General features: G+C 37.8%; 1 protein-coding gene and 1 long non-coding RNA gene across 14 annotated transcripts in view; one reads left to right on the top strand and one right to left on the bottom strand.

Annotated features, from left to right (window-relative positions):
* The window catches only part of DNAJB6 (DnaJ heat shock protein family (Hsp40) member B6), a 58,020-nt gene that overhangs the window by 20,939 nt on the left and 23,613 nt on the right, over positions 1–13,468 (bottom strand). For 11 of the 13 annotated variants that reach the window (XM_085572953.1, XM_021526549.3, XM_085572951.1 and 8 more), the window contains 3 exons: positions 12,318–12,452; positions 11,413–11,557; positions 9,867–9,937 (listed from right to left, as the gene is read on the bottom strand). In XM_085572953.1, the coding sequence (XP_085429079.1) occupies positions 9,867–9,937; positions 11,413–11,557; positions 12,318–12,452 (351 nt within the window). Of the gene's footprint in view, positions 1–2,089; positions 2,241–9,866; positions 9,938–11,412; positions 11,558–12,317; positions 12,453–13,468 lie in introns of all 13 variants that reach the window. The other 2 variants (XM_085572955.1, XM_085572954.1) reach the window with 1 other exon arrangement.
* The window catches only part of LOC146768107 (uncharacterized), a 28,652-nt gene continuing 17,370 nt past the window's right edge, over positions 2,187–13,468 (top strand). Inside the window, exons 1-2 of the long non-coding RNA XR_014953204.1 lie at positions 2,187–7,609; positions 12,555–12,608. This is a non-coding gene — a long non-coding RNA (uncharacterized LOC146768107). The remainder of the gene's footprint in view (positions 7,610–12,554; positions 12,609–13,468) is intronic.

Below are 13,468 nucleotides of genomic sequence, written 5' to 3'. Positions count from 1 at the left end.
CAAGGCAAAGCTCCCCGCCACAAACAGCTCTCATAAAAGAACTTTCCACTACTGGAAACTATTCTGTGCAGGGCAGCAAACACCTCCCCTGCAGCAGAGCAGCATGGGCATGCACTTGGCTTTGTGACTTATTCCACAAAAAGGGTTACCAGGGATGTAGTCATCACCTTCTATAAACATTTCGAGGGCAAAACCACACATGTGATCTCAGAGCAAGTGCTAGAGAGGGAAGAGTGGAAACCACCTAAGACTAATCAATTAATCCTATGTTCTGAATTTGGTTGATCAAGAAGAGCAGGGAGGTTTGAACACCTGTATCTTCTCAGAAAAATGTTTTATTTCCCTGAGTAGTTTCTTGTTTTTACGTGTGATTACAAGAAGCATCTTCTCAATTAGTCACTGCATTAGAAGCCACTTAAAAGTCACTTTCTGTTCTATGACGCTTTTTGAGACAGAATTATAGCTATTAATAAATGAATTATTAATGGCTACAAAACTGCTGTGAGAAAGCTTCAGGACAAATTACTCTACTTTCTTTTAACCTTTAACCAAAAGGACTTCCTTCCAATTCTTTCAGGCTAATACTTCCAATATAGATCAAAAGTAGGGCAATAGCAATATTTCAAAAACACTTTTGAAATTCAGACACCCTCCCCTTGCAATAGATCCTACAATTTAGATACTATATAGGAGTAGCTGACATTGATATGTAACACCTCTAAAATATGAATATGCATAGTAAAGTACACATAATTTTCTTTTTACTTAACAGTGGTAAAACCCGACCATCTGCTTGTCATTTTCTACCTGCTTCTCAAAAGAAAACAGTGTTTATTCTACAAACACCAGGCAGTGACTGTAACAGGGGACTTGAGCTGTACAGCAAATAAAACTGCGTTTTCCATCTCTGGAATAGGTTCCAGACAGAATGCAACTCAAATCTTTGAAGGTCCTTGGAAAATACAGATAAAATTGATGGAATTGTTTTGCTTTGACAAGTTCCAGTTCTGGTACATTTAAAAACAATTGGTTTTAACAATTTTTAATAGTTTTGAAGCCATTTACTGTTAACGAACATTCAAGGTGTGCACTGGCTACACAATTTGCAAACTACAGAAATGTTTCTGTCCAAGCCTCATTTTAGGCCAGAAAAGGGCAGAGCAGTACAGCACATACACCTGTTTGCTTTTCCATTAACAAGATTCCTTTTGTCACTACAGCTGGCTCTGTCCATGTTGGTGACTGAAAAAAGCCTTACACTTTTTATTACTTGCTCAAAAAAGACACTGCACAAAGGCTATTTTCAGGGCTGAATATTTAGATTTCAAAATATAGTTCATTTGACCATTGGAGAATAACATTCTGGAATTCCAGTGCTCTTCAAGCAGGAAACCTTACCCAGAAAATTTGGAAAGACCTCAAGAGATACCAAAATTTTACCACACAATAGTTTACCATTTAGTTTTGTTACAAACTATGTTCCTTATTTGACCCAAATGAATTACAATTCTAGGAAGTTGCCCTTCCTCAAGTTCTCCTTAGAAATAAACCTAACAAATGCAAAAAAGTCATCCTCAGAGAGGTTTTTCACACACAGCTCTGTAGGACACTTCCCTGGCTATTCTGTAGAACCATTTATCTGACATAATGCAGTCTCAGGCATTTAGCACAATACCAAAGGTGATTCCATTAACAAAAAGCCAGCTCTTTTCATCACAGTCACTTAAAATTCAGAACACATGTATTGCTAGCCACATGAGATTTAACACACACTAAAAATAAAAAACTCTAGATCATTAAAACATTGCCAACATTCAAGAAAATGAATATTTACTCTGAAATGTGGATATCTGCTGTATCATTACATTGATCAACAAGAGACATCCTAATCTTCAACTGAGGAGCTGGAATTAGGCTACCTCAAGGTGTGCAGTCAGTAGTTGGTGAGAAGACAGAACATGCACAAGGGATCATTGCATTGCAAATTCCAAATCTAACTCCCTGGCACAGTCATCACAGACCTCGCCCTGGTTCCTCCTCCTCCTCCTCATTTAACATCCAATTCATCCATTACAATAAAGCAACTTACCTGAGTAAATTCAGAATGTCTTCTCCCACATGAAGTCCACTCTTGGCACCTACACATCCCAAACTGGATGCTTTAGGGCAAGAGTCATCAGGCTGCCCCAGATGCACGTGGTGTTGGCTCTCTCTCATCAGCTCCCCTGCTTCCTCAGCACCTCCCGAGACAAAACAGCCCCCACATCACAAAAGTATCCCCCAGCCTCAAAACCACAGTAAGGAACATGACCTGGGCATCAATGACAACACATCAGGAGGGAAGAAGCCAAGGCTCCTCCCATGGAGGAGGGCTGGAAGGACACTGTGCTCCATGGTGCATCTCGCTCTGTGCCCCAGGCTCCCAGAGCTTCCACTACTTCTCTGTAAAGCCCAAGCACTCCCTTCTCACTAGGAGATATTTTTTCAGAAAGCTGGTCTTTAAGACATGAAAGCCAGAGAAACTACTGCTCTTGGCAGCTTCTTCCAACAGTTAATCATCTATGTGTTAAAAATGTGTGCTTAACTTCTCATTTGAATTTGTCTAGCCTGATACAAATATTTATACTCTTCTTCCAAACAAGGCGACCTTTGATATGTAGTTTTTTCTAACTGGTGTACACACTTATTTAGAATCAAAGTGGAATTTGGCACACCATCCTCAGGCTGCAGAAGCACCTCCCTTGCTTGTGCTGGCAGGGGAATAGCCTCCAGAGCAGTGCTGAGCCTGGGCAGCCAGAGAATAGGCAGGGTTCACTGGAGGAGCAGACACAGACAAACACCCACCACTTCTGCATTCACTGTGATAACTCATGATCATGTTTTCTGATGAGAAAGGCAAAAGCCAAATGAGGAGAAAAGTCCTTGAAATTTATGTAAACAGCACAAAACAAGCTGCATTGTTTTCCTCTTTATCCCTTAGTGGTTTCAAGGACCTTAAGATTTGCTGTTCTTCTCAGGGGTACACCATCCAATCCCAGAAAATACAGAAGTAGAAGCAGCACTAGAGCTGCTTAATAAAAGAAACACTTCGGTGGTTGTCTTAACTCTCAAGGTGAATGTCCCCAAAAAAAAAATCTTTCACCTCTTTGCAATTACTTAGGAGCTCAATCAAAAACTGAGGGCAGGAAGCTTGTGAATGCTACTCCTGCTTGCAGGCAGTACCAGATACACCCAAAATAGCTCTAAGTGAATTTCTAACTCTCTACTGCTCTCCTGGACACACAGCTCCCACTTTGTGTAGAACAGACAAATAATGTCCTTTCATTACCCAAGTGCAGTACATTTGGTGATAAGAACCTGACCATATTTCCATAGGTACCCAGTGGTAAGAAATGAGATTAGAAGAGTAACTCTCAGGGGTGTCTGACTGACTACTTAACAGGAGATGTCCAAATAACTCAATGCACCAAAGTGCCTTCTGACAAGAGGCAGTGTTACTACAGAAAGCCTGGCCAAACTCCTCTGGAGACAGAAGGCCCAGTCCTCTGGCTAAGAAATGCTGCAGGAAAGGCTGAGCCTTGGCTATGTGAGTTTTCTCCATTTTCCTTCAGAAACACTCTTTCACAGAGAAGTTCAAAACAATTTTAAAACATCCACAGTCTAGCTCCCCCCGGAAGGAGAATGACAGTGACTGATACTGCAGAATGATATTTCACAAAAGCAAAGCACAGTATTTCTATTGCTGAGTATGACAAATATCACTACAGGATGACAAATGCAGATTTAGCTTCTGTGAAGAGTAAAAGGCACCCTCCAACTATATGTCTAGGAGAAAACTTTGCCAGAGGTGGCTATAGTGACAGTTATGCAAATGTGTGATAAATTAGCAAGTTAATCTTACTCTATATATCAGTTACAAAGATTAACACAGACTTGACATGTATTTCTGGAGGGAAACTGAAAGATGGATGAGGGTGCCCAGCTCCTCTACCAGATGTCTCAAAGCCTCTGCAGCCTTATGACTTTTTTTATTACTGGGATGTGAATTCCCCTCCTGCACCACAATTCAATCAAGTTTGTGACTGGAACCAAGACAGAAGATTCCAGAGCTACTGCTTTGCATTTTCAGCTGGTTTAGTAACACCTTCAAGCAACTCCATTACAGACACAGCCAAGTAATTCTCTTTTCTGGACATCACAAATGTGTGTTCCACAACATGAATTTATGACCAGTCACCCAGGCTGGATTCCTCTCTCATTCTAGTGACTCAAATGAATTCACAAATAAGAAACAGTGCAGGAAATTTCAAATTTAACTTTAAACACTCAAAAAGAAGGAAAAACTGAAACGTTCTCAATGTACCATGTTATCTGTTCTATCACATAATAGACCAGCAAGCTCACATGAGCTTTTCCAAACTAGGTGTTACTATTTCATCTCTCTCTTAACAATCAGGTGAATGAAAGGATTCAGATTTACTTTCACTGCTGGTAAACTAGCAACTACAGGCTTTTGTTTCTTCTATTTTTATGACATTCAGCTTGAAGTTGCTTGCATTGCAAAGAAGAGCTAGAAGAGCCCTCATCTGAGATTCAGAGGCAAGGATAAGCTATAGGCCAAAGCCAAATTTTAAGAGTTATTACCAGAAACCTCTAAAAATATGGTTTTTTGACTGTCAGTTTTAAGTCAGGTTCAAAAAATACCTATTTTAGTGACTTCAAAATTAACTCAACATGTTGCAAAGTTAACTTTATTGTAAAAACCAGAGAAACTAAAGAGAATTCTATTTAACAGTGTCCTGATAAAATTTTTACTTATCTTCTCAATTAAACATACTTTAATCCCCACCACAACATTTTGAAGCTGACAGTATCTGAAAGTCTTCCACTTCCTTTATGTAGAAGGTAATTAGCAGTCAGGCCATCAGTGCAATCTACCTCACACCAGGACAGCCCAGCTTTCAGGCCTGGGCACTATCACCTCCCAACTCCTGCCTATCTTTTGGCCACAGCAGCATGACAGAGCATAAACTACTCATGTGGGGTTTTGATTAACTTTCTACCAGGTGTTTTAAGTGAGATAACACCTAATGCAGTGCTGAGTCTAACACAACAGAGCTTTCAGAGAAGTTTCAATGAGTTTAAATCAGCACATCTTGCAGAGGTTCAGGGTTACTGCTCTGATCATCACAGGATTTTAATTATTTCAGGTTTTTTTTAAATCTGACGGCTACATCTCAAACATAAGGTTTATTATTTTGTGAATGTATGACCTATATAGCAGAGTATGAACCAACCACCTTCAGTCTAACCTTTCAGGAGTGCACTCTACTCAACAACCAACTCTAACCAAGGTATATTTTTCAAAACCAAGTAGGAAACCCACTAGAATTATAAATTCCAAGGTAGAGTTTGTAACACTAACAAAGTCAACATTCTTCATTCCAGCCTTAGTGCAAGGTAAGGACCATTTCAGGTGGAAGATAAGAAGTTCTGTACCTACAACAACCACCTGAAGACAAACAATAATGAGAAAACCCAAACTATGTTGAGTACTGGGTAAAGCAAGTCTGTGGTCACAATTCAATCCTAAAGTAAACGAGTCCTGAGGGAGCAGACAGTACAAACAGGCTTTCTTATGTTAAAAAAAGGGGAAGTTTCAAAGTTTGGTTACTGCTGACTGGCAGATTACTCATATCCATACAGCCATTAGCCCGTGAGAATACCATGAGTTAAAAATAAGCCTAAACACCGTAACATCCAAAAATCACAACCAAAGAGGCAAATTTTCCAAAAATACGAAGAAACACTTCCACAAAAAGGTTAACAAGTATTTTAAGTACTAAGCCCTCCTTTTCAAAGGTTCTCTGACCACAAGCATCAAACAGCTGTAGCATTCATTCTGCAAAACAACCACCATCAGAAGCACTATCCTGTTACAACCACAGATTAAACTTGGGCAAAGGAAATATTAAGCTCACTTCTCAAACAGAACAGAAGCAGATTCAGGATGAGTTCCTGAATTTCCATTTCCTAAAATAAGAAATAAAATCTAACTTTATCACTGGACTATCCCACAGACGGTGTGAAACACAGCACAGCTAAATACAAAAGACAAACCTCCAGTTACACCTAATGCCAAAACACTGAAGGAGTCAAGGAAACAGGATAACCAAACACAAACACTGAGAAGAGACACAAACCCTCTGGGCTTAGAGAAGATGGGTTTTTAAATCTTTTACAATCTTGTTTTCACCATTCCAACTCAACTCATCAATTAACCACAAGTTGATACAGGATCCACCTTGCAAATGCTATGCACACATTCTCTGCAGAGCAGCTTTGTCACCTACACCACAAACCAACCCCTGTGATTCTCAGCAGAGAGAACTGAGCACTGCAGGAGTGCAGCATTTTACAGTGTGAAGCATTCCAACACAAAATCCCAACTCCTTCAGTAAAGCCAAGTGGAAGGGGTAGGTGCCATGCAATCTATAGAGAAACTGGGGTTAGTGTGCTGCACTGGGATTACTGCCATGCACAAGGGACTGCAAAGAGGCTGCAGCAGGAGAAAGCATTACAAAGTTCTTGTATCCACAAATGAACTTTGAAGCAGAGCATGAAAGACTAAATGACTTAGCAGGTTCAAAAACTCCATCTTGGTTTTTCCAAACTGCTGTTTTTCCAGGAAGCTTAATTTAAATGGGATGGTGTCCCTAAACATTCAAAATTAACCCCTCACGTATTGAAAGATGGGACTTTTAATCCTGCCAGAACCTGGATTTTCAAATCTGCCTCATCCCACTGTACATTTGTACCTAGCATTTGCTATCAAGAACTTTTTCTGTTATTAATTATTTTGTGCTATTTTGGCCAAAATTGAAGTTTGATGAAATGTGCTGACCTTGATGATCTATCTATCTAGCAGGTCTCGTACATCCATGCAAATTATGTATTAGCAAGGAACAACAAAATGTTTTTCAAAGCAACCTAACAAGTGGGTTTTCAAGAGAAAACAACTAAATTCAGCAAAAAAATTCTGAATATAACATGGAATGTAGATTTGTGTTTTAAAATAGGAGCTGGATGCAAGAAGTTGCATCAAAAAAAAATGTTGGATGTGATGTTACTTCAAAAAACACACTGAAAGAGACGGAGACTGTTAGGTTTAGGTCAAGCGAATTATTACAAATTTTTAAACCTGGAAGTGGAACTGCTGGTCCAAGGATGTATTTGGACCAAGACCACATATCCAGTTCAACTACCAGCCTATGGAAATGCTGGTGTGTGGGTATCTTGTTCCTGCAGGAATCTACTGCCAAATTCTGCCTTCTGCTGACTCATGCCCTGTGTTTTGCCAATTTCTACCAAGGAAATGCAGCACTGCCATTTCAATGCTGCATTTTGGCCAGCTCTGATAAGCAGCTTCAGGGATCTGAAGTCAGAACAGACTATCCAAAAAACTGAGTCATGAGCATATTTAGTGTTAAAAATTTTCATTACAGAATCCTGATGTGACCTGTTTGTGTGTAACACTGTGAGAAGGAGAAGGCAAGAAAATAAGCATGTGGGTACAGATCTGCCACCCTGTGTTCTTAACCTGAGCAAGGTAATTTAAATGTTAAAGAAGATGACTTGGAATAAAACTAAAGGCGAAGTTTGGCACTTTATATAAAAACTTATGGGTATCCAGAGGAAGGCATTCAAACTCAACTCCAGATTGTCCTAATTTTATTTGAATTGGTTAATCAATTTTAAAGCACTTTTTACAATTTACATAATTTAAAGGAGCACACTGCATCCTATAAATATAAATTAACAATTTTAATAACTCAAGACATCACAACAAAGCCAAATTTTGAAATAAATGTCATGTTTAGTTATCTGGATCAAGAAGTAACATACATGGGGAGGGAAAAAACAGCATTAACAAGAAAACACTGTTTAGTTCTAAACTAAGTTTAGTTCTAAGTTTGTGCTTCTACATCAAAAACACAACACTGAAGTGACAGGAACTCTGGAAAGAACTTGAAAAGGTATATAACTACTTTAGTCCCAAAACCAAAGTATATATTTGTATTTTCTTCTACATGTTGGTTTTTTTTCAGTTCTATCAAATTAGCATTAATGGTAGAATGGTAGAGGGACAAAAGCACAATATACTAACTTTACTGCAAATACAAATTCTGTTGTAACAGTTTGTTAGCTTGGTTTGGCTTAAGTTGAAATGGTTTTCCTGCATGAAAAACAAGAGCATCTCTTTTCAATGTATTTAATAATCAACACATTTGTTAGTACAAAGCAGATGGTGTTCAGCAAGAAGGCATTAGGTGACCATTTGAAAACACCATGCTTTTTTTTTTTTTTTTTTTTTTTTTTGTTAACCACTAAGACACTCTTCAGAGTTTTGTGAAGGCCAGATGTTCAAAGCTGGTACACAGATGAAAACTGCAGATCCATGATCTATGCATGGAACAATCCAGAACCTGGCAGGTGTTAACACACACCATTAGTTACTTGCATGCTTTCTCTGTGACACACCAAAACCAAATCATCTTTCACTAAGCTTTGAAAATCTGGTCTTAGCTACAAATGAACACATTACTTCATTAATTTAACAAAGGGCATTAATCCATCTTTTGATTTTTGGTTGAGAATTAAAAATAAGAGTGAGATATCATAATCCTAATAATTTTGTCCGAATCTTCAAAGCAATTATTTATTCTTAAAAGCAAAAAAAAAAAATCTCATAATTCTTAAGTCTTTTTGTAATTATTAAATGTTAAATAAATAAATTTATCAAATGTATATTTATATTTACTACAGATTATTTTTTGAAGCAAATCTCAGAACAACTTTAGAAAACTTTTTAAAATAGAGTTACTTTAGGCCTAGACTTAAAATAATTACATATTAGGGCAAAAGATGGAGTTAAGAGAGTCAGTCTCTGAATGCTTCTTAAAAACAGGTGCTTCAAATACAGATTTAGAAATTAAATTAAAAATCATGTTTTCAGTCACACTGAAGAAAACATCTGCGAAGAAAAAAGGCCCTCATCCTTAAGATTGAAGAAAAAGATAAGGGGAGGAAAAAAAAAAAAAAGCACCGTTTTCCCAAGTTGCCCAAATCACACACAGACACAGGAAAGTTACAAATGCCATTCATGAAAGAATGCACCACAAACATCAGCATTTATTCATTTTGAATTTTTTTAGCAAATGACAAAAGACTCAGCTCACTGGCTTCACTTTTGTTTACCTTTTGCTTACATTACACATTTAAACATTTGTCAAAACTTTACTAAAGTTGTCTGCATTCATGCACAACTAGAAAACATCCTTAATTTATTTAAACCAGAAATGCATTACCAGAAATGTATTAACATTGTTCACTACTAAACATTAAAAAAAAAAAAAGTTGAAATTATTAAAAAGGTTATCCTGGAACTGTTAACTTCACAGCAGACTTGAACTACCAATTGGCTCACATTTCATATTGGAAAAAGCAAGATTCATGCTAGTGTTAGTGTACATCTTACCCTAGCACTACTGAAGGATCATGGTTCACCTTGATCACAGATAAGAAAAGAAAAGTGCATACAGAAGTTTACAACAATTTTAAGGACAAAAAATGGTCCAATTGATGTGGTCCCAACAATTAACTCAAAAGTCTATGACAAATATGAGCTTCTGTGAGCTACTTATACTACTTAAGATTGAGTACGGATATACAGAAAGTTGAATTCATTTGAAATCTTCAAAAAAATGTTCCTGTCAATCCTCAAATGGTGGCTGTTAGAGCTTAAAATTTCTGTTAAATGCGTGCGTTGAATTACTTGTTATCCAAGCGTAGCAGCTGCTCCTTACCATTTATTGTTAGCGACCTTAACTGGCCATCTTCTTCAACTTCTACTCTCTCTTGTCCATTCTCAACAATCCTGCAGACAAAAACACCACGAGCCATTTTAGAGCACTGTAGGCAGTTTTAAACACACACCAGGCCTTGGGTTTAGATAACAAACTGTAAGGGAGCACCACCTGCTTAATGCAACTGTACTTGGCAAGCTTTGGTATTTACCAGCACCAGAGCTGTCAGGAGTACCCATGTGCATTTCCCCACTGCTTAGTCAGGAAAATTGCCTTCTGGAAGTTGGAATCCTCCACGATGTAGAGTTCACAGTTACAGCTGCCACCTCATACATTGTCACAGTTTTGCTCACACTACACACTGTTACCTAGGCCTTAAAGCCTTGACAGATCAACTGCACGATCCTGACACTGCATTTAGTCCCTACATGTTTGTTAAATGATATTCTAGATCTAATCACAATTTTGTACACAAGACAGTCTTAAACCCACTTTTAATTTGATCAGAGCTAGCAATTTGTAGACCTACTATACACCAACTTTATAACCAGTATGCATGTTACAAAATTCAAGTATCTCTGATTGAAAAGAGAGATTATTAAAGAGCTTTTGAGTTTTCAGATTTTTCTGGAATACACTCATAGAAAAATATCATGACCACACCAGCAGGTGATCCAGAGGCTGTTATTAAGTGGTCAAGATGGACAGGAGATCTCCAGCACCACAGTTCAGAGAAGAACCTTGCACTTACAAGTATGGGACCCAAGTTAACAAACAAAAACAATTAATCCTCCCTCACTATTCTGTAATTTTCTATTAAGTAGTGAAATTACACTTAACTACTTTTTCAGTACTCCTGTATTGATTTCAGTATTCCATGTAGGTTATTCTATAGCTAAGACTTGGGTTTCCCAAATGCAATGATTTCCCTTTCACAAACATGAAATGGACAGAAAGTACACTGTGTACAAGACTTAAAAATTCACTTTCCAACAAACAGGTACATTTTTCTCCAAAGCAGGCTTCAGTTGCTTATTTCATTTAACAGACAGAAAAAAGTTACTCAAGAGACTTCACTCAAACACTGCCTAGGAAAGCACACTAAGCAGATGCTAGGTAAACATCTTTCATAACATCTGCAAAACTAAAATTCTTCCCAATTCCCAGTTATAAGCTTCATAATCACTAGACACCAAGCACACTTTTCTTCCAGAAGTTCAAGCTGACTGGGCAGACAGCAGTCAAGGACCATAATAAAAGGTTAAGCACTACACAGGAGGCTCTGAAGCCTAAAAGAGCTCCAGCTACAGCATTAAGTAACTCAACAATGCCAAGAAGAGACAGAGAAACCAAAAAAGTATTTCAAAATGCTTTTAAGCATTCAGAGAAATCAAGTAATATGATGAACAAAATAACAGAAGTAAAACATAAAAACATGTATCACTGCATGTGTGTATGCAAAGATACAGTATATTTATAACCATGTAACTATAGGTACGGTTAGTCTCTACGTATAGTTTCATATAAATATATTTATATCACTCACCTCTTTGTAGTAATTTTTCTGCCATTAACTATTTTAGTTGAGGTTGATACGGATTTGAAGTTTCCCATTCCACTGCCACCAAATGACGTAGAGGAGAATGACGAAGTAATGCCTCCATGTCCCAGGGAGCCAAATGAAGGAAAACCTATTGAAAAATAAGGCCTTTGAATAAAATGTAATTTTTCATGACTGTGGGATCCAAATTTATCATCCATTCTGACTACCTCCTACTTTCAGGAAGCCCTCTGCTGGTTTCATCACACAGCATCAGTGACTAGATGGCATTAACACCAGCCTGAGAACAAAACCACAGCTCCAGCCCCATCCATTTCTCTCATATGGACCCACAGTTCAATGTCCAAAAACCATTTGTCAGCTCCTCCCCTGAAAGGCATTCAACCTTTACCCACACTCTGCCCTCAGGGGAAAGCCAGCAACTCTAATGAATCTGATCACAGCTGTAGTGCAGATGTTGGGACAACCCGAGCTGGCAGACAGAACAAGTCCTGCATCAGTAACATCCCAACCCATGCCCAGATTCCCAGCACCCTAAGCACTACCATGGGGTTTAGGCACATGTTTTTCAGGATCTGTAATAAAAGCCATCACACCCCTGAAAGCAAACAGAACAAAAGAATTCTAAAGCCATGAAAAAACTGTAGCACCAAAATAAGGAAACAGGAAGTTCTACTTCTTAGAGATCTGTTCACTATATATGAACTTTCAGATAGCCCAAATACTTAATTTACACTTAACATCTTACAGACAGCAGCTTAATTAAAAAAAAAAAAAAAAAAAAAAAAAAAAAAGAGTCCCAGAATTGCCTGAATGGAGAAGCCAGCTTATTATACTGCAATCCTTTATAAGCCAAAATCACATTCTTTCTTAAATGTAATGATATTTACCTGTGTCAAATGGAGAGAAACCACTTCCAAAAGCAGGGAATCCACCAAAGGCAGAGAAAAATGATCCACCACCACCTCTGTTTCTGCTTCCCCTTGGACCCCGCCTGCCACCGAAGAAGTCCTCAAAAGGGTCTTCTACAAAACAGAAGACAACATTTAAGAGATAAATATTACTGAGTGATTCTGTATTTAATAATTAGGGATTATTCATTTTAAAAAGAAATTTCTTGTTAACAGGTAAGATTCTTCCTTTGAAATAATTGAGGCTACTGAAGTAAGACTCCCTCAAAGGTAATTGCTATGCTCCTTCTGTTTTAAATTCTGCTTGCTTCTGAAGCTAAAGTTAATTTTATATATATAAAGTAGTTGATTTCATTATTTTACCTATTTAGCATTAAAAACTAGTACACCTAATGGAAAATATTGCATACAGGTACCTGAACTTTCCAGCTTATTTCTATTCAAGATTTATTGTGGATCACCATGATCTGAAAAGTAACTTCCAGATAGGTTGTATTAATTATTGAAATCTAAAAAAAGCAGCCAGGGATTGATGACTCATAATCCTAAAGTGTTCCAAGTGTTTTAATTTAGCACTTGCCACATCAGATACTCCAAACACGTATTCTGATGCACATTTAGCAGCAAACTATGGACGTTTACACACAGTGTCCCAAAGAGGCATTTGGTCTGTACTAAGCAGGGGAGAAAGGGGGTCATGGATAAAATGTTATTTCAAATTCAAGTTCCATTCTTATGTCATTCAGCTATTGTTCCATCCCCACCAGGAAGACAATAGTCTTTCCAAAAAGGAAAAAAAAAGATGGGGGAAGTGTCAGGCCATGGGGTACAACACCAGCACCTATACAAGCAGTCTTTATTTACTAGAATTATCAGAAAACTGCTTTTCTCTAAAACCTCTCGAGACAAAGAACAACAAAAAAAAAATTGCTATCATGAACCAGAAAGTCAATAAACATAATACTTACATTAAAACCAGAAAAGTTTAGGAACTACAACTACTCTCTTCATCAATCACAACTCTCCCAAAATGAGTGCTGCTGAGAACACCAATGATTTTACCAAGTTTTTCACATAGAAACTCAGTACTGAAAACTCAGAATAAGCTTTTAATGAAAAATGCAGAACCC

The sequence above is a fragment of the Lonchura striata genome, chromosome 2 (genome assembly GCF_050655825.1).
Source record: "Lonchura striata isolate lonStrDom1 chromosome 2, ASM5065582v1, whole genome shotgun sequence".
NCBI lineage: Eukaryota > Metazoa > Chordata > Aves > Passeriformes > Estrildidae > Lonchura > Lonchura striata.
This window is presented reverse-complemented; position numbering and strand designations above follow the sequence as displayed.